General features: G+C 52.0%; 2 protein-coding genes across 2 annotated transcripts; both read left to right on the top strand.

The window, feature by feature from the left end:
- The first annotated feature begins 1328 nt into the window (after window positions 1–1328).
- Window positions 1329–12326, top strand: PPP1R42 (protein phosphatase 1 regulatory subunit 42). The gene is made up of 8 exons (XM_054180131.1): window positions 1329–1727; window positions 3226–3392; window positions 3946–4084; window positions 4905–5021; window positions 7928–8045; window positions 8809–8937; window positions 9613–9756; window positions 11719–12326. The coding sequence occupies exons 1-8, from the start codon at window positions 1599–1601 to the stop codon at window positions 12324–12326; spliced, it is 1551 nt and encodes a 516-aa protein (XP_054036106.1). The 5' UTR covers window positions 1329–1598.
- A 3092-nt stretch (window positions 12327–15418) lies between these two features.
- On the top strand, window positions 15419–18099 carry TCF24 (transcription factor 24). Its single transcript, XM_009904135.2, has 2 exons — window positions 15419–15784; window positions 17986–18099. The coding sequence occupies exons 1-2, from the start codon at window positions 15419–15421 to the stop codon at window positions 18097–18099; spliced, it is 480 nt and encodes a 159-aa protein (XP_009902437.2).
- The last annotated feature ends 2622 nt before the right edge of the window (window positions 18100–20721 follow it).

Below are 20721 nucleotides of genomic sequence, written 5' to 3' on the forward strand. Positions count from 1 at the left end.
AGAAGCAGCTCCAGGCCATGCTCACTTTGGACTCCACCACCGAAATAAGGCACTTTACCATCTTGGTATCCTCAGAGAGAAGGACAGAGGACAGAAGAGGCTGGGAGGCTGGGACTCTGTATGCATTTGTAACAGAGCTCACAGTGGAACACACCTGCTTGTATCTGTCCTTAAGAGAAATAAAGTCCTAATCTGTTTTCATCAGGACCAACACATGTCACTGACCAGCTGATGCACTTTGATGTTCCAACACACCAAGCACATAACATAAGCCTCTGTTGCCTTCAGCAAGTTATTAATGTGCTCAATCGATTGACTCACAGGAGGGTGGAGCTGGGAAGGGACTGCTGGAGGTCATCTGGCCCAAGGCAGCCGTGCACCTGGGCCACCTGCAGCAGGCTGCCCAGGGCCGCAGTCTCCAGGCAGCTTTCCAAGATCCCCAGGGCTGGAGCATGCACATCCTCTCTGGTCGGCCTGTGCCAGTGCCTGGTCACTCTCGCAATTAAAAAGTCTCTCCTGCCTTTCAGCTGGTGCCCACGGGCCCACGTGCTGTCACTGGCAATCGCCGAGCAGCAGCCCGGCTGCATCCTGCTGCCCTGTGCTTATTGGTGAGCACTGACAAGATGCTCCTCTCCAGCCCCCGGGCTCAGCCTTTCCTTCGCACAGAGATGCTCCAGGCCCCTCAGCACCTCGGCGGCGCCTCGCTGCCCGCCCCGGGCCATTGACGGCCAAGATGGCGCCGGGCCCGCCGCTGCCGGGCCCGCCGCTGCCGGCCCCAGTGCGCAGGCGCAGCGCCGCTCGGGCGGGGCCGCCCCGCCTGTTGTCACGCGGTTGTCCTGGCAACCGAAGGGGCAGGAGGCGCCGGCCGCTGTTCCCTGCCCGCCGCGGCCGGGAGGTGAGGGGCAGCGGGGCTGAGCTGGCCTTGGGAGCGGACCCTGACCCCTCGAAGGGCAGCAGCTTCCCAGGGGTTGTGAGGGGTGGCGGACGAGGGACGCGGGGCCAGCTCCAGGAGCGGGGCCGGCAGCCCGGCTTCGCCCCTGTGCTTACTGCTTGCTTTGGAAGGTCTAAGCAAGGGCTCCGACGGCCGTTTAGTTAAACGGCAGGAATGGCACTTCTCGGGAAAAAATAATAACGATAACAAAAAGCCCTTTCGGCTTTCCTTCTGCCCACCTTAAAGCAAAAGGGCAAAACGCAAGCCCCACCTGGGCAAGGTGGAACTGCGGTGGGCGTGCAGCAGGCTGCTGTGCTCGGGTTTCTAGAGGAAAAAGACTCCAGCACGATCTTTGTTAGGCTCACCAACAACAAATCAGCTGTAGCACTGTGTTTTAAATGTCATTTAATACACTGAAAGAGCAAGACTAATGGGGTAGGGTTTCAAAAGCAGCCAAGATGATACGGAAAAGTGTCACAGTAAGCAAAAAGGGGGCTGGGGAAACACCAGAGTCGAAGCACTAGGGTACAAGTAGTAGAGCATCTTCCTATGTTGTTTGAAGGGCTGTGAGGGACAAGCAGAACGTTCTCCTGTTTTGTTTTCAGAGTGCTTGAGGTGGAATACACCCCCACGAGAAGCAGCAGAGCAGTCTGTGCTGTGCAGAGGGATGGTTCGACTGACAGCAGAGCTGATTGCCAGAAGCGTGGCTCAGAGGAACCGCAGCCAGGAGAGCCTCGGGCAGCGTCTGCGGAAAATAACTCACCTGAATTTATCTGACAAAAACATAGATGTGATTGTGAGATTGGTTTTCTTTATTGCTCTTAGCCTGGCTGCTCAGGTGCTTTGCTGTTCTTGTGATGAGTTGTTTGGTTTGGGGGAGGGGGACAAGCAAAGCCAAGTTTCTGCTCTATAAAAGCTGTAATTTTAACGTTTACCCTGACCTGCAACTAAGCCTTAGTGCTTGGAACCATGCTTCAGCCTGCACTGCTCTGTGATACTGTGAAAGTGTTCAGATGGACTTTAAATGGGTGGCTTCTGAAACACGAAAATAATCTTTCAGCTCTGACTTTCCACACAAAACACCAAAGTGGGGGAGTGTAACTGCACCAGGCTGCAGGGGGTCTTACAACAGACCAAATTCTTCCTTCTTTGCGTGGCAAAAATCTGACTTTACTTACCTGGAACCTTTACCATCTGTGTAGGAGACAAGAAGGTATTATCAGCTCACTATTTTTGCCATTAATTAATTTAAATAGAAAACCCTTGTAGGGAATTCCATGAGAGAGAAAGTGTCAGAGGGAAGTCATTTTTGCATTATTTCACAGAAAGTGGTAAGGGAAATCTGCAGCTCTGAAAAGGAATCTAAACAGCTTTGATTATTTCACAGCGGCTGCATTGTAAAGGAGCTTTCAGGAAGGCACCAGAATGGAAATGATAATTCCACTTGCCTGTATTTCAAATCAATGTATTTAACCTCATAAATATGATACAGTAAATTCATATAAAAGCTATCTAGGTGTGTATATATAAAATCAATTTCAAGTTAATCAGTGAGACCTACGTTCCTCTCCAGTCTCTTGGCACTGAGTCTGCAAAACTCCTCTTTTCTGCAACAGTTTGGGCTTTTATTTATAAATTTGTATTTATTGATGATTGCCCTTCTAAAAATGCAACCTGTGGAGCAGAAGATGTCAGGAATTGGTAATTTTGCAGATGGTGTTTTGTTCTGTTAAGGCAGCAGGACTGCTGTTACAGACTCCTTGTTTCAGTCCCGCTAATGTCGCCCTCCTTCCCCAGCCTAGGGAGTTTGACAGAGTTGTTAACTGGCAGCACAATCTGCTCACTCTGTGGTTTATTCCTTAGCTTTCAGAGGAAATCTGAGGGAGGAAAGGGGGGGTTCAGGAACAGGAAATAAGCCAAGTGAGGCTAACAAATTGGGACTGCTGTAGTGGCTTTTTTGAATTAGCCAGGTTAAAATCTACTTTAAAAAAACCCCAAAACTACAAAATGTTCCCTGGGGCTTATTAATTAAAAATATAATCCAGAACTTTTCATTTCCAAAGCCTAAACCTGCAAACCTAACCCTGTCACCCTTCCTTGGAGCTCAGTAATAGGGAACTCACGCAGGTTTCTGCAAGCCCTGAGTTTATGACTGATCATAATTCAGCTTGCCTGGGAAAAATCATTGTTAAGAGTGTTTGTTAAGGGCAAAAATGTGGAAGTCGTGGCATGGAAAGCAGCAGCCTGCAGTGAGTGAGCTCTGTGCAGCATGAATTTGCTGTTGTTTGTTTCAGGGTGACTTCTCCCTGTGCAAAAACCTTAGAGTTCTGTATCTGTACGATAACCACATCAGGCAAATCCAGAACCTGGACTTTGCTTCCAACATGACCCACCTTTACCTGCAGAACAACTGCATTGCAGCCATGGACAACCTCTCCTCGCTGAAGAACCTTGAAAAACTGTAAGTGGAGGAGAATTCATTTATTGCCTTGCTGAAAGACTAATTACTGCACTAAGAAATGGAGAAAAATTCAGTAGCCATTAAGGTCCTTTCAGCTCTTCAATTTTGCTTTGCCAACAGAAGCAATTACTGATGAGTTTTATTTTTTAAGTAACAACACATCAGCTTAATATATTGATTTGCTTCTGGGTGCTTTTCCTGTTGAGCCATTTCATCATCATCATCACCTTAGTTATTTCTGAATTATATTCCTGTGCAGCCATTCAGTAATAACAATAATCATAATCTTAATATATTGACTTGCTTCTGGATTATTTTCCTTTCCAGCCTAATAAAAATAATGATAGGAATAACAATAAAAAATAAGACTACTGAGATACTTTGTCAGCTGCATGTTCTACTCACCTTAGGTAACTTACTGTTTTTCCTGTTACAGTTCCCAGTTATTGTTCGAGAACACCTCTGAATGTTGGTTTATTGTTTAACACATTGATGCCTGCTGTTTGCTTATGCTTTCAAAGGCTTTCAATCTGTTTTGTGTTCTGTTCTGCAGGTACCTGGGGGGCAACTGCATCGCTGTGGTAGAGGGTTTGGATAAAACTGACAAAATAAGAGAGTTACACATCGAAAGCCAACGCCTGCCCCTGGGTGAGAAGCTGGTGTTTGATCCACGATCTCTCAGGTCCCTGGCAGTAAGTGCACTTGGAGAATATCAATGAGCCATTAATCAGCATTGCCATCTTCCTGGGGGAGCACTCTTACTTTGTCCTTCTGTATTGGAGGAATGATGAAAGCAGAGAGAGGCTGTACAGCTGTACCTTCCCAGCATGCTAACTCCTGGACTTCGGTGCTTTGCAGCATCCTGGCCTACAGTCACTCACATTTTGTTCTTCCTGGCTTTTATTTAAGGTCTTTTGGCATGGGTCTTGTTTTGTATTCTTGACCATCTAACACCTTTGTGCAAGTTACACGTGAAAGCATCCTATTTTTATCCTGCCAGTGCTAGGTGTTTGGTCCTTCTTTAAGGCTTCATCTTCTATCTGTTTCTGGCTCTTAATGCTGTCAGAGATGAAAAAGCCAAGACCATGGGACCACAGAGCTCCCTGTGTACCACAAGCAAATGTTTTGGTGACAACATCATGAATCTTTTGACTGAGGAGATGAGGTTTATTCACTGTGTGTACCAAGATGGAACCCTGGAAAGCAGCGGTCACTGGCTGTGTCCATTTGGCACTTCAAATGCAGAGTCAGCAGCACTTGCAGAGCTCTGTCAAATGTGGGACATGTGTAAAGAAAACCAACAATTCCTGGCTGACTAAGAAATCTTAAATAATCTTACTCTGCAATGGCTTCAATCCCAACCAGCCAGCATCTAGGACAGAACGGAAAGCCAACAGAAACCAGTCTCTGGGGTGGTTTTATCTGCATGCTCTGCTTCCTGTGCTTGCTCTTCTTGTAAGAATTTACAGCTTCACTCATAATTGTTTTCCTTTTCTGCTCTTCTTCCTGCAGAAATCTCTGACTGTGTTGAATATCAGCAATAACAACATTGATGAATTGGAAGAGCTGGCAGTGCTGGAAAATCTTTCTTATCTCACAGCAGCTGACAATCAGCTTCGGTGCATGAAGGTATTCCAATAAACACTTGCTCTGTTTAGCTCACCCACTGGGCTCTGGAGGAGTCATCCAGTCTGGGCAGGGCTGGCCACCAGCACTCATCTGTGGGGCAGGAGATGGCAGCAGCAAGAACACAGGATCCCTGTAAAAGAGAGAGGCATAAGGAATGCAGGAACCACAACTTTCTTTTCTCACTTCTGTGTAATTAGTGCAATTATTTCAGATCTAAACATTTATTCCTATTACCAAACCCATCCTCCCTGGCTTTTCAGCAGCCCTGAGAATTAGGGCTAGTAAATTCAAGCACTTGAGGCTCTGGCTAATTCAGGGCATTGTTAGCATAATCAACAGACATCCGGGCAACAACCTTGTTTCACAGGACTGAAGTTTACACAACATAGTCTGAACAGGAGACAGGACCAAATGAAGTCATTCTGCTCAGCAGTGTGAATAGCTCCCACAAGGATAAAGCCTTTCTTAGGGCAGCTATTGATTGGAATTTATTTTCTATTGCCTGCTACTTCATGTGTTTATCCTTTTGAGCTTCTGCTTCGCTTTAGTCGGGTTCATGAGAACTTTGAGGCTGCAATTTGGGTTAGAATACTAAAGGAATGTTTAAAAACCACCACAGCAACAAAAGCCCCCCCAAAAGGCAGAGTATCATTTATGACATTAGTTTGAGGAAAATGATGACTTGTGTGAGAAAACCTAGCTAGAAATAGCTATAAAAATCAGTATTTCCCAAGCCTTTAATTGATCCAACCTCTGCCCGCTATTGATTGTGACAAGAGGACATCACAAAAGATGAATTCGTTCCCTTCAGAATTGAGTCAGGAACAAGAGGAAAATTATAGATTTTCTCCAGTAGATTATGACAGGGAATCAAACTGGTGACAAATGGCTGTCTGCAGATGTAGTTAGGGCAGCTGGGCTGGACATCTCCCATCAAACCGGAGCAGGCTGGTCACACACCAGCTCTTAAATGGCCAGCGCTAATTGGCAGGAACATCGCTGCCGGCGCTCCAGCTGCCTGCGAAGGCACTCGCCCTCCTTCCCCCCCATGGAATATAATTTGCTGGTCAGTATTTTGTAACAGCCCTCACAGTGATAGCCTGACATGATCATTTATCAACTGGAGACTGCCCAGAAGAGGGCCCGGTCCCTCCAGCACAGCGCGCGGAGAGGCTGGGAAGCGGAGGCGCGTTCGCAGAGACAGGAAGGCAATGAGCAACTCGAGCGTGTCCGAAGGGTAATCAGATTTCAGCACAGCATCAGAGTGCTCTTAGCTAAACATGCTCTGGAGTAAGCATGTTCTGGGTCATTTAGCAAGTGAGCAACAGCTAAGGAAAACCTACAGGACGCCCTCTGTACATTCATCACAGCTCCACCAGACATTTCATTTCAGCAACTGCGTGTTGCACAACTACTCTGTGAAAAATTCTTTCTAGTGAAGTCTAGAACACAGCACAGATCTCAGTGGCAAAGCCTGAATGCACAAAGAACAAATCAATCCACTTCCTCGATGCCATTTCTTTGTTAACCAGCCCAGCCTGAAATCCCTCTCCCCTAAACTGTTGTGCTTGTGACTGCTAGCACCTAAACTGGAGGGGTTTCCATACTGGTACCTGCTGGCAAAGCTTTTGTCCCATCATGAGAAGGATCAACGCTTCCTCATGTGGAGTGGTCCTCAGACCACTGTTTTATCAGTGCTGCTCCTCAAGGAACCAGACTTGCTCTCTCCATTCTTCTGCAAAGACCTTACAGTCACTGGGTAACAATGGCTGCTATCACCCTCCCCTTCAGTAGATCAAACCCGGTATGGTTTGGAGGGGTGAGGCTGTGCTGCCGCTTCCTCTTCCACCTGATTGTTCTAAACGTGTGCAAGTAACCCAGGGAGTACTCCCAGGAGGACTGTCTACCAAGGGAGCAGAGCCTGCAACAGCAGAGTTCTCCCTGCTTGCATTGCCCAGGTGCTTTCCTGAGTCTGAAGGAGCCAAGAGGTACCTACATCACTGCATGCTGCTGGATTGGCTTCCAGCTACAGCATTCCACAGCCTTGTGCTGTTGAGAAACTGCCACATCAGGAGGAGCAGATCTGTTCCAAATGATTACAACTGTGGAACACAAGCTCTCTCTCCTCCCCTGTTCACACAGATTTTGAACCCCTCCTTAAGCTTTCCAGACATAGAAGGAAGCCTGTCAAGGAGTTCAGTGAAATTTGGAGCAGAAAGTTGGGTATGTGAGTGGAAAGGACCAATCTGCTCAGCTTTGCATCCTTTTACCTTGAATTTATTGTATTGAAAAGACAGAATTGGTTTGCTTGAGGTCACACTGCCCTTGGGTAAGCAGAGACTCAGATGGAGAAAGGTGTATGTCAAAAGTGTCACTGCTTGAGCCAGTGCTCCAACTGACCACCCACAGACCTGCAGGGGGGGTTCTGCTTCCCCTGGGGAGTGCAGGTTTGCTGGAGAGAGAGGCAGTCTGTGGAGCTTTGCTCTGGTTTCAGCCTTTGTAGTCTGCTCTTGCTCTGCAAAGTATTTATTCTTCCCCAGACTGTCAGCCTCCATCAGACACTTACCTTGGGGGCTCACTGGGACCATGGGGGTGCATTAGCAGACATTTGAGCTGGGAATTCCTCAGCTTTAGGTGCAGTGGTCATTATCCAGCATCCTTAAAGACGCAGTTTCCCAACTGCACCACCATTCCTTCTGTGCAGTTATGATGGACTCAGGGAGTGCTGCCCACCCCCCTGTGAAAATGTCCATTCTTCATGTGCATAGTAACACAGGAACAGCCTCACTGAGCTTGCTTCTGCCTGCAGGATCTGGGCCTGGCTCAACACATCACATTCCTATTGGATTTTACTCCAGAGGGTGGGGAAAAGCAATCACAATGTTCTGGTTTTGTATCAATTGCAGGACTTGGAGGTGGCATTAAACAAATGGACAAAGCTCTGCAGAATGGACCTTACAGGGAACCCCATCTGCCAGGAACCCAAGTACAGGGACAGGATTGTGGTACAGTCACCAGCTTTAGGTAAAAAAGGAAAGCAGCAACCAGCCCCAGAGCCACCCCAGCTGGTAACACTGCTCCTTCTTGTGTGCCCACACCAGCACTGCCATGGAGGTCTATGGCAAATGAGGCATGTTTCATTTATGTGCAGCTAATGGAGCCAAAGCTGCTGCTGAGCCTTTATTGTTTTGGATGAAGGTAACAAATATCTTTTAAAAGCTATTACTATAGAAGTTGTTCTTCTCTTCTCTGAGAGTACACAATACTGGGCACTGAGAGAAAGCAAAAGCCTGTGTGCACAATGGAGATCAGAGTGCCTTGGGACAGCTCTAACCCATCTGCAGTTTGGGGCCAACATTTCATTGGCAACTCAAAAATGCAGATGCAGCCAAGGAAACACAGAGCACAAGTTTATGGCACCTAGGTGAGTAGAACTGAAGAGACAAACCTGTCCTCATGATCAGTGAGATTCCTTGGCTGCTGAGACAAGCAGCTTCTAACCTGGATCTCTGCATCTGTAGATCTCTCTGTGTAAGCTGTTGCACATAAGTGGATATGAAATATATCCACTGCCCTTGAAAGTTATCAAAATAATAGCTGCTTCTTTCTGCAATGAAGATGTGTCAAGCCTCTCCTGCAGCTAAGATGTGAACACTGGGGGCCTTTTTTCACCAAAAGACTCAGGAGGATTTGAGGAGAGCCAATCCCGAGCCAGCACACACCACACATAGCTTTGGACAACCTTTGAGTTAGCTGCAGGTATCACAGAAAATGTTCTCTTTGACAGAATCCCTCGATGGGAAAGAAATAAAAGAAGTGGAAAGACAGTTCCTAATGAATTGGAAAGCCTCCAGAGCTGCCAGGAGAAAACCCAAGGAGAGAATGACAAATGGAAGTACAGCCTGTCAGCATTTCTGTAAGCAAACAAATCCATGACCTCACCTCACTTGCAGTGTTACAGGAACAAGAGAACAATCATCTCACCGTAAGCAGACTGCTGCTGCTGCTGAGTCTGAGAGACACAGAGGCAGAAATTGAACCTTTCCTATAGAAAAACCTCATTTTAGCACTAGCCCCTGTGCTGGTTCCCCCTGTTATGCAGAGGACTCAAAAGGGGTGGAATGAGCATAGAGCAGAAACTGTGCTGCAGTGACTTGGGCAGAGAGCACGATCTTTGGAGCCCTTTACCTCACATGACTAACTCCTGAGCTCTCCAGAAGATAGTTATTTGGGAAGCTATGAATTGGGAAGCACTCAGCTGTCAGCCTCAGCCCCAGGGCTGCTGCAGGGAACAGCAATGTTCTGTCTTCTGATAACGACTGCCAGGAGGAGCTGTGTGACTGGGGATGCTGCTCCCTCTCACACAGCTCTGCCTGCCTGCAATACCTGCCTCAAGTCACCTCCATCCCTGTTTGTAGCACTTCCCATAGCTTCAGTCAGAGTTTCCCTTCTCAACTTATCAAATCTGAGGCATTTCACCCGAAAGCTGTAACAAGATACACTGGAACCTGTGGTCAGTCACAATGAACATCAAATGGATGTGGTTTGCCTTGGGATTGTGGATTAATCCTTTTTCCTTTGTTTTCTGCAGCTGACTCTGAAACCACTTATCCTGCTGCTCCCTTTCCCTCTGCAAAAGGAAAACCAAGTGCTTTAGTTTTGCCTGAGATGCACAAAGTTAAAAGAGAGACTCTGCCAGGAATCCTGGAAACAAATCAGTCAGACAAAATGTCAGGTATGTTCCTCAGACATTGCTCTTAGTTCTGTTCAGAGACTCACACAATGGTTTGGCTTGGAAGGGACCTTGAAGACCATCCAGTTCCAACCCCCCTGCCATGGCCAGGGACGCCTTCCACTAGCCCAGGTTGTTCAAGGCCTCAGCTGTTGGGTGTTGCTTGTACAGCCCTTACTGAACCAGCAAGCACATGAAGGTGGAATTCAACCTGGAATCAGTTTCAGGGGGGGTTAACCATGTTACATTAATATGACTTTATTTCTTTGAAAGGCAGTTCCTGGTACAAAGCAGTGGAGTAGCTGGCAGTAGTAACTGGGCTGCAGTGCTGCTAGTTTCTGTTGTGTGTATTTGACTGCACTCTTCCCCAACAGCAAGATAATCTTGGAGTTGATCGTTGGAAGTGCAGCTACTGCCAACAGCAAGGAAAAGCTGATCCAGTAATTAGGGATATGCATAAATGTGCCCACATGGCAAGTGAGGAAATCTTGTCCAAGTGAACAAATACCTGCATTGTTTAATTGAAATTGAGTATCAGACCAAAGAAATCAGGGAATTTTCATTCTGCCCTCTCTGCTAGCCAACTAAATTATTCCAACAGATGTTTCCTCTTTCCCTGTGCACACTAGGTGATGTTTGACCTTGGCAACTGGAAAACAGACATTAAATACCTTTTTAGCCTGCATCTCAGATCCACTGAGGATTACACACAGCCTGGACCAAATGAGACAAGCCAGTTAGTCCTAGATTACTGAAATATGGCTTAATCTCTCTTTTTGATGGTATTAAAAACAATAGCATTTTTATCTTGGATTTTAAGTGAGCTTGGAACATTCAGAGAGAATTATGGATATTGGCAGGAAGTAATTAAAAGCAAACAAACCCCTTAACCATGTTAAAGATACCTAATACCTTCCAGTGGGATACACCATAATTAATTCTCCCTGAGCAGAGAAGTTGCTGACATTTTGATGTTGTAAACTTAACCTGTAACCAGCAGTTTCTGCCCACATTTCCTTACTTGTGGAATTAAATATCACTGTAGGTATCCATAGCAATATTGCAGCCATTCAGAACTGGGTGGGAAAGTCACCTTTTGTCCCCCCAGTGCAAGTTATGTGATTAGCAATGCAGCAATACCTTTAAATGATAGAGTCAGTATGTAATAAGCACACTGGGTTGTGCCAGCTAATCATAAGCCACTCTCCAAGTTCCAAAGTTAATCATCATCTACTCTTAGTAGCATTTCTCCCCACCAAAACCTGTTCCTAAGACCTAGGAGGTGTGAGATCAGTAGAGATGCTGAGCTCTCAGAGCCATCTGCAGTCCTGCTGCAGCTTTTTGGTGTGCTCAAAGTACCAAAAGGGGAAAAACTAAACATCAGTGCCCAAATACCTCCCCTTGGTACTACCCTGACCACAATATGAGGATGTGTGTAAGTACACAGAGTCACAGAAGCTTCTCCTCCTGTTCAGATGGAACCTGCTGGATTCCAGTTTGTGCCTCTTGCCCTTTGTCCTGTCACTGGGAACCACTGCAGAGTCTGGCCCCATCCTTTTGCCCCCAGCCCTTTATCTGTCGATGAGCATAAATGAACATGGGAGCAATAGAGGCTTGCTTCTGACACAAAGATCTCTTCTCTCTTCTCTGATCCCTCTGATGTAGGCTGAGGAGGAATCTGAAGCCATGGCAGAAGTAAACTGAACCCCAAAAGCCACAAGCTGCAGGACCTGAACGTTTGCCTCTTACTGGGCTTTTTACATTATTTTTCCCTCCAGCCTTGCAAGTAAAGGGCCTGGTGTCTCTCTGGCTGTCAGCAGTCTCTGGCGTCTCACAGGCACACAGAATGAAGTGTGCTCAACTTCACACTGCTGAGGAGCGGTCAGAAACCCCAGGCACTGCCTGTCCATTGAGGAGCAGTGCTTACACCCGAGGCTGTTTCACCTTGCCCTCTCAGCCCGGTAGCCTTCCTTGCCGTCCAGCCGCCCGTGCCCAGCAGAGCCGCCTGGGGGGGGCTGTGGCTACCGGCCCCGGGGCAGTTCGGGCAGCGGGGCCAGGGCAGGGCTGTGGGTACCGGCCCCGGGGCAGTTCGGGCAGCGGGGCCACGGCGGGGCTGTGGGTACCGGCCCCGGGGCAGTTCGGGCAGCGGGGCCACGGCGGGGCTGTGGGTACCGGCCCCGGGGCAGTTCGGGCAGCGGGGCCACGGCGGGGCTGTGGGTACCGGCCCCGGGGCAGTTCGGGCAGCGGGGCCACGGCGGGGCTGTGGGTACCGGCCCCGGGGCAGTTCGGGCAGCGGGGCCACGGCGGGGCTGTGGGTAGCAGGCAGCGGCCCCGCTGGACGGGCCGGGGGCAGGCGCCGGCTCCCCAGCCGCCAGGGTCGTCCCTCCCGGCCCTACAGTGTCCCTTCCCGGGACTCCCAGTCATGGGCACAGATGAAGTCCCCCATTTCCTTGGCTGCAGCCCCAGCAGCGAGCCGCTCCGGCTATGATTTATCGCGTTCCCGTTATCGCGCCATCGCGCCCCGCTCGCAGGGCTTGTCTGGGCCAGCTCCACACCCTCGCTATTTGTTTTGACTGTCCCCTCTCATTAACGTTACTACTTTTCGATTAGTCCCCCTTCACTCTTAAGCCACCCCTCATCCCGTTCGGACCCATAGGTGTCCCCAGGGCCATGACCCCGCTCCCCGCGCGGCTGCGGGACCGCGCCTCGCCCCGGGGAGCCCCCGACGGCCCCGGGAACCTCGGCGGACAGAAAAGACTCGGTTTAACAGCCCGGCGCCCGAGCGATTGGATTTCTCTCCTCCGGGAAACCCCGCTACTTTATCCCAAGAAAAATAGCGGGTACGGGGTACCGGGGGGCTCCTCCGCCCGGCCCCGGGGCGGCCCCAGGGCAATGCTGGTGCCGGGCTGGGAGGGGAGATCGCGAGGCGATGCCGCCCCCGACAGCTCCGTGATTAATGACCCACCCGCTCGGGAAGGGGCGGTCGGTGCCGCCCGGGCTGGCGGGGGGGCCCTGCGGGCAGGTGCGACCCGGCCCCGCCGCACCCACCCACCGGCCGCGCCGGCTATAAGCGACCGGCCGGGAAGGCGAGGGGGCTGCGCCGGGCAGAGCCGCTCCGGTAAGTTCATCCCCGGGCCGGGAGAGCGGGGTCCCCGCGGGTGGCGGCGGGGAGCCGGGGGTGCGGGACGGGACGGGACGGAGGGACAGCAGCCGCATCGCTGTGGAGCCTCCAGGGGGTTACCGCAGCTCCGGGGCCGCCTTCTCACATCACCGGATTGCTCCTGATCCCCCACTCCGGAGAATCGTTCTCCCGAACTGCTCCCGGAGCTGTGCACAGGACAGGGGCATTGGAAATACGATGCGAAGTAACAGAGGTTCAGGATTTCCCTCCAGGAACAACCGACACGGCTGCGGGCAAGTTCACCCGCGGTTCACACCTATTTCTCTCCAGCCTGGGAGCTCTCCTCTGGCCTTTGCCATCCTTCCCTTGCCCCCGTGGGCAGGTCCCTTCATCCCTGCTTCATCCACACAGAACACAGGACTCGAATAAGCCTTGTGCTCTCGGCTGTGGTCATCTCACCAGAGAGCTCAAAAACCAAACCTCCTCCTTCTAACATTGTAGAGGAGGCTGCTGTTGCCCTGACACATTTTACTTAGTTGAGTTTTCAGCCACAGTTTTGGGCGAGTTTGAAGTTTGGGTGACCCTGAAGTTTGCAGAGATCTTGGTTGGCTGATGGGAAATCTGACAGTGAAGAAATTCCGGGCAAAATCCCTCCTTTCCACGGCTGAAATGTTGCTGCTTCCCCCCTCCTCAGGCCCAGCATTTCGTCTGCTGTCGATGTGAAGCTCCCAAAACAGAAACTCCAGCTCCAAGTGGTGCCCAAGGAAATGAGGCTTTCAGGTAGGTGTGTTTCTGTGTGGTGCATGTCACACACAGTCACCCCAGTTCTCAGTCTGCTTGTAAACCAAGGAGGCAAAACTCAGAACTGAGTGCAACCAGCCCTGCCCCTGTGCTTCAGGCTTTACACTGACCTGGGTCCCGGGATAATTTGGGCTTTTCCAGAGACCAGGGAAGAATCCCTGGTTTCAGTGGGATCTGATGGGATGGCAGAAGAGCAATCCTTCTCAGAAACACAAACCAACAGACTCTTCTGCTGGCCTGTCATGATTTCCTGTAGCAATGATTCTTTATCCCACTAAAATGCCCCCAGATCTGACTGTGTCTTAATGAGAAAATGCCAGGGTTAAAAAGCACAGAGGACCTTTATCATCCTCAGTTAAGCAGCCCAGTTAGGGACCAGTTTCCAGCCCGTGCTCAAGACCAGCTCATTGTGATGGGATGTGTTACACTAGTCATAATCTCACAGTAAGAAAATAACACTGAGCTTCTCCCTTTGGTGACAGAGAGTTTCACAGGGAACTCCAGTCTGGACTGTGCCGCCTAAGAGAGCAGAGAACTGCGAGCCAGATAAACAGCACAGAAACCACTCCAAAACACCCCACATGGTCACATCTGCTAACTGCCACCAGACCAGGCACTGCCAAAAGGCTTGCTCAGGAACACTTCCTCACGACTCTGCTAGAAATCTCTCATTTGCCTCCTCGTCCTCGGGGTTCTGCCTCGACCAGACTCGGGCACAGAGGCACATGGGTTGGACTTGGGCGGGTGGCTGGAAGCTGTGCATGGTTTGTGCACACTCAGATCTTCAGCCCTTTACATGTGTCAATTCCTTCTTTTTTAATCTTTTTTGAAAATTATCCAGTATCTGAATGAAATGGAAAGATTTAATGGCTTGTCCTGCCCTTGTTGTCTAGCTGGGCTGCTTCCCACCTGTGAAAGCCAGGATCCGAGACCCCTGGAAGCGCTGCTTGACTGAGGCCAGCAGGATCAGGTACTGCTCTAGCTGAGGAGTGCTGCTCTGTGGAGAGTGTGGGTTGAGGGGCATTTTACTGTGGGACTGCAGGAATTAGGGGAGTGGGAGTTTTGGCACAGGCAGAGCTGACTGCCTCTGACAGCTGGGCAAAGACCTTGTGGTCGTTACTTTCAGCTTTGCTCAAAAGAAGCCTTTTGATGTTGTTTCCAAGAGCTTTTCTTGCCCCCCAGTGACCCAAATCCAGTGTACAAGATTATTTTGAAGTCTGAAAATGTAGAAGATAAAGGATAAGCATAGCCACTGCTGAGTTATGTGAGGGGTGGGAGTCAGGAGAAGTCAGTTGCTGGCTCTTGAAAATCATGAGCCGAGTCTCACCCTCACCCTGCAGCTCCTCTCCCTGCTGCACCTGCAAGAAGGGGTTTTGTTCTGTAACCCACGGAGCACTGAGCACCTAGAGACGGCTGAGATCAGGCTGCAGCTAACCAGCAGATCCACGGGCAGCCCACAGCCTGCAAATCAGAGAATGTCATGCTGAGCCTGATTTGCAGCTGCTTGTCAGCGGGCACCACTGTGGCAGCACAGCTCAGCACCGAGACTTGGGTTCCTCAGAGGGATCTCGAGGTTCTGAGTGACACAAAAATGTGCTCTGTGCAGCACTGTCCCAGACCCCCACAGCAGATGCCAGTCTCTGTGAAGGTTTAACCCGTGTCTGTGCCCGAGTGGTACCACACTCGCAAGCAGCTCAGCTCTCCCTTGTCGGCTGCAGGAGCCTCCCTGCCGGGCAGTCCCCGATGGAGCGCGGGCACGCAGCTGAGAGCGGCGAGGGCACGGAGCCCGACGCCCTGCCGCCTTCTGCTGCCGGCAGCAGTCCCTGCCTGCCCTCGGCGGGGCAGCGGCCCGGGGCCCCTGCGGGCAGGCCCGCGGCTGCCAACGCGGCTCGGGAGCGCAGCCGGGTGCAGACCCTGCGCCACGCCTTCCTCGAGCTGCAGAAGACTCTCCCCTCCGTGCCCCCCGACACCAAGCTCTCCAAGCTGGACGTGCTGCTCCTGGCCACCACCTACATCGCACACCTCACTCGCAGCCTTCAGGATGAGGAAGAGTCGCCGGGAGAGGGCTTGGGTGCCCTCCGAGGGGATGGGTACCTGCACCCCGTCAAGGTAGGCGAGCTTATAGACTCCTCTAAGACCTTCTAGCATCACAGACTGGTTTGGGTTGGGAGAGACCTTTAAAGGTCATCTAGTCCAATACTCCTGCAGTGAGCAGGGACATCTGCAACTACAGCAGGCAGCTCAGAGCCCCAGCCAATCTGACCTTCCCTTAGTGAAGAACCCACCTGATGTTAAAAGATGAAACTAAAGATTTGAAGCCACTGAAGGAAATGTTCTGGAGCTCACTGGCTTTGTCCCTCCATCTTCAGTGCCTTCACACTAGCAGTGCAGGTCCAGTCCTCACGGGATTGGTCCCTTGGGACTGAAGGCAGAGGGCAGCACCAGAGAGGTACCAGCCTGGCAGCCCTGGTGTTCCCCTCAAACCCATTAGAGCCAGCCGGGGGATGTGTGTGGCTGAAGGGACGTCCCACGGCAGCCACCACAGCCACAGCAGCACCTGCACCATCTCTCCTGCTGAGGCACGAAGGCAAGGTGACATTAATGGCTGGCTAAGTGTTAATGCCCTCTATGAAAGTGCTTTCCTGAGGCAGGCATTCTGTCTACTTGCTGCCTGCTCTGCCCTCCATCCAAAACGAATCACAGCAGGGCAGAGGGGGACGCGCAGGGGCCGGCTCCTGGGGAGGACCTGGGGCTGGAAACGGGTTTCAGCTGCGCTGCCCAGTGACTGACGGGACTCCAACACCACAGGCTGTTTTCTTTGGCTCTGCTCTCAGGGAGTGAGTTACAGCACTGGGGGGAGGGGGGGGTTGGGTTTTCTGGAACCACGATGATTTAATTAAGATTAATTTGTGAAGTAATCTCCAACTGCTATAAAGTGACTAATTCACAGAGAGCTGCTTGTTCACAGCGCTGGTCGCTACAGAAAGCGCTGTGCCAGAGCAGGTTCTGTGGCCAGTGAAATCATTAGCAGGCTGGTTAAGAGCACAAACCCTTTACATCCATATGGATGTGTAAGTGGGGCTGTAATTTAAGGGGAAAAATAGTGATGGATTTCAAAGCAAGTTCTAAGTAGCTCCTGTTCATTTCCTTGGTTGGAGCAACCGGACAGACGTCTCCTACGGCACTTCTTGCCAGCTGCTTGTGGCAGGAAAACGCTTTCCAATGGCTGCTGCCCCAGTTAGCTGATCCAGATGCACATTTCCCAGGCTACTGCAATGTGGCAGTGCTGGACTGATGTAGAAGTCATTTTTATAACCTTAGTTAGGTGCCATTTATCTGTGTTTGCTTTGTGAAGAGTCTGTGAAGCTAACCAAGCTTTCTAATACTCCTGGTAGTAAATAATGTTTTCAGTTGGCACTGGAACAAAAGTGTCACAGACAACTCATAGCACATGCCTCAAAAAAACCCCCAAACTTCAAATTCAGGATATGAGGCAACCAGAGTAGATAAGGGCTTTAACCACACTCATCCATCAAGCACAGGAAGTACAAATAGCAAGGAGAGTAAAATATCCAACTGCAGTTGTGTGTGAAAAAGGAGTGCAGCTAATGATTTTAAACTCAGATGTCTGGTGATGAATTCACAACATCACTCCTGGAGTAAAACTCCTGCAAGAGATGGGCCAGGCTTGCCAAGCCAGAGCATGCTGCTGCTTTCTGTCTGTAAGTAGCAGCGCTGAGAGGCACCGGCAGCGTAAAACCCCTCGAGTTTTCAGAGCTCTCTCTGCTTACTCCGAGAAAAGGTGCCAGCCTGCTGCCCCAAGTGCCTCTTTCTTTAGGAACACAGTGCTGGCAGTTTCAGGTATTTCTGCACCCAGTAAATCTCCACTTCTTCAGTAATGAACTGAGCACACCAGACTGGAGCTGAGTGCTGCCTCCCAAGAGCGGGGCACAGCCTGCACTCGCCCTCACCGCAGCACTGTTTGCTGGGGTAAGAACCTCGAGCTCTAAGAATAGATCATTAACCCCAACGCATCTGGTGATTGCAATGACCAGAGAATGGAGAGATGAGCTGTCTCATCTGACACCACTGACAAAGCAAAAGAAGCTGTCCGTGCTGGAGGCCACCAAACAGCAATGACATTAGATGCCTTTTAACAGAGTTTTTAGCAGCCCTTGCGTGGGGTTGGGTCTTGTGAGGCTGGGCAGCACAAAGGGCGGTACACACAGGGCTGTTGGGGCTCCACCAGCAGCTGAAGCAATGCTGAGGGCCCTGGTGCCTCAGCACTGCCCTTGTCTCTCCCCCTGCAGAAGTGGCCGATGCGCTCCAGGCTGTACATCGGAGCTACAGGACAGTTCCTGACGCCCTCGGCACCCGGCGACGGCGCAGCCCAAGGGGAGACCTCAGCAGCCCCACAAATCTAAGCTCCCTTCCAGCTTTAAAAACATTCTTATTTATTACACCTTATATATATTTAAGTTAAACCCCATATCTCCAGACAGACTGTAATTCCTGGAATGCTGTTTGTAGGGCAGAAGGAACTGATTGTGAAATGCATTAATACCTCATGAAGCTAACGTGACATCCCATCGCTTTCTGTCTAGAGCACACTGCTGGGAGCTGCACTGGGGAATGAGCAGAAAGCAGGGGCAGGCACCACAGAGCAGGCGACCTGATGCCTTCTGGGACTGGTGGTGACCCAGGACGCTGTGGAGAAGCAGGGAAGGGGTGACGCAGTGCTGGCTGAGCACAGCGCAGCAAGGCTGGGGCAGAAAGCCAAGGGCAGGTCTGAGAATAGCAGTGGACATCCACAAGGAAACAACCACAAGGTCCTGCATGTGGTTCCCTAACTGCATGGACATGGTGGTGGAAATCCCACTGACCACCAGGTCAGGGCTTTGTCCTCTGTGTGACTGGCAGTGCAGGTGGCTGCTCCTGAGAACATCAAGGCACGGTCAGCTCTGGTGAGAGTGTGCTGAAACCTGTCCTGCAGGCACAGCCCCAGGCTGCTCTGCACACCGAGTTCTGCTGGTGGGGACCCATGGGGTTGTGGTGCATGTTATGAGGTTTCAATGTGTGTGAGTGACCCCTTGTCTGCTCAGGCACCACGGTGCAGTTCTCTGCTCTGTTGGCAGCTTCCTGCACCGCAGCACCCCAGCCCCAGCAGCTGGCTTGCTCATGGCATGTTTTTCACTTAAGCATCTTCTGTAGCTGCACAAGAAAAGCTGAAGCTAAACACACAGCTGTGTCTGTTCTGTAAGCTCTGTACTGCTCCTGGAGCCTGTTACTGCTGAGGTAAACATGCTATTAAATCTCATTCTGTGGGCTTCATGTCTTTACTGAGCTGCAAGAGCTCTGGCAGTTTCTCACTGTGCAGGGCTGACAGTTTCTAAGGCTAAGGACCTGCATTCCTGGTAACTTCTTCCTGAAGACCTCACCAGTTAAGTTTTAAAATTACATTTAGGAAGAAAGGAGATGATGTGAAGGAGGTGGAAAGGGGGTGGTTGCCGAGTAAGGTGGGAGTGACAGCACAGCAAGGATTTCCAGGAATGCTTTGGACTCGATGATCTCTTTGGGTCCCTCCCAGCCCCTGACATGCTGTGCTCCTTTGCTGTGAAGATGAGGCTGGGAGACGCAGGCTGCACTGCAGACCAATGAAACGCCCAGGAGCAATGCCGAAGCGCGGAGAATTCAGCCTGGTTTTGTATGGACAGCATCAAGCCGGGGGAAAATCAAGTGACACCCCAGCCCGATTTCAAAGGCGAAGCCAAACCCCGAGCTGCTGCCTGCAGCAGTGGGCTGACAGCAAAACCAAAGCAGACGTGAGCTGGTGCGGGGAGAACGCCAGGAGCGGTGGTGCCCGCGTCACTGCACTCTTTTCCCAGCGCAGGGCGCACTCAAACTCTGCAGTTTCCCCAGCGAAGCCGCGACCCCAGCAGCTGTCCCACAAACCCCGACCCGCGCCTCGCCTCCCAGGAGGGCGCAGCAGGAGGCGGGCCGCAGGCTCCGGGCCTCAGCCCCCGCCCGCCCCTGCCCTCAGCCCGCTCGGCCGCGCTCCGCGTTCGCGCGGCTGACGGACTCGGTGCGGGTTCTCCTACCGGAATCCCACCGGCTCTCCTGCCCCGGCTCCAGGCAAGGCACCGTGACGCGGCCGTGGAGGCTCCCGCGCTGCTGAGGCGGCCGGGGGGCGGGAAGCGGGGCCGCGCGTGAGCCCGGCAGGGCGGGCGGTGACACCCTCCTGCCTCTCTGCGCAGGCCTCCGGCCGCCACGCCGGGCACCGGGGCCGGGCACCGGGGCCGGGCACCGGGCACAGGGCGGGCACCAGCACGGGCGGCCGCCCTGCGTGCGCGTGCACGCGTAGCCACGCCCGAGCGCGAGCTGGCCCTGCCCCGCCGTAAAGCGCGGCGCCGGGAAGTGTCGCGCTGCCTATTTAACGGCGTCCCGCCGAGGGCTCGCTCCTTCCGTGCGCGCTGGGGCCGCGGGGCCGAGCTGCGGCCGGCCGCCTTTCGGGGGTAGGTGATGGGGCGGCTTACGGCTGCGCGGCGGGACCCGGCCGCTGTTTGTGGGAGCCGCTCTCAGCAGGCGTTCGTCGGTGGGGCTCCCGTGGAGGCCGAGCTGCGGGCGCTCCGGTGCCCGGTAGCTCCGTGGTGTGTGAGCTCTGCCGTGCATAGCTCTGGCTGTGGTATGCGGCGGCAGGCTGGGGCGGGCGGGCGGGCCCTCCGGCAGCAGCGTGCCTGCTCCTTTCCCGCCTCGGGTGCTGCCGCAGCTTCCCCCGGAGCGGCTGCTCGGTCCCAATGCATCTCGCCGAAAGGGCAGAGCGGTTTCCCTGCTCCCTTTCCAGAGATCAGAGACCAAAGTATTGCTTTGAGGAGTTAAGAGATCACAGCTGGTTTCCCGTCACCACCGCTGCTGGCACTGGCCGGATGTCAGTGCGAACACATTCCAAAGGGAAGGGTGGCAGTGAGCCTGACCTCCGGAAAGCAGCTAGGGCTTGAATCGAACACTGAGGAGGTGACCTGTGTCTTTGCGCCCAAAGGGGAGGATTC

The sequence above is a fragment of the Dryobates pubescens genome, chromosome 3, assembly GCF_014839835.1.
Source record: "Dryobates pubescens isolate bDryPub1 chromosome 3, bDryPub1.pri, whole genome shotgun sequence".
In the NCBI taxonomy this organism is placed as follows: Eukaryota; Metazoa; Chordata; class Aves; order Piciformes; family Picidae; genus Dryobates; species Dryobates pubescens.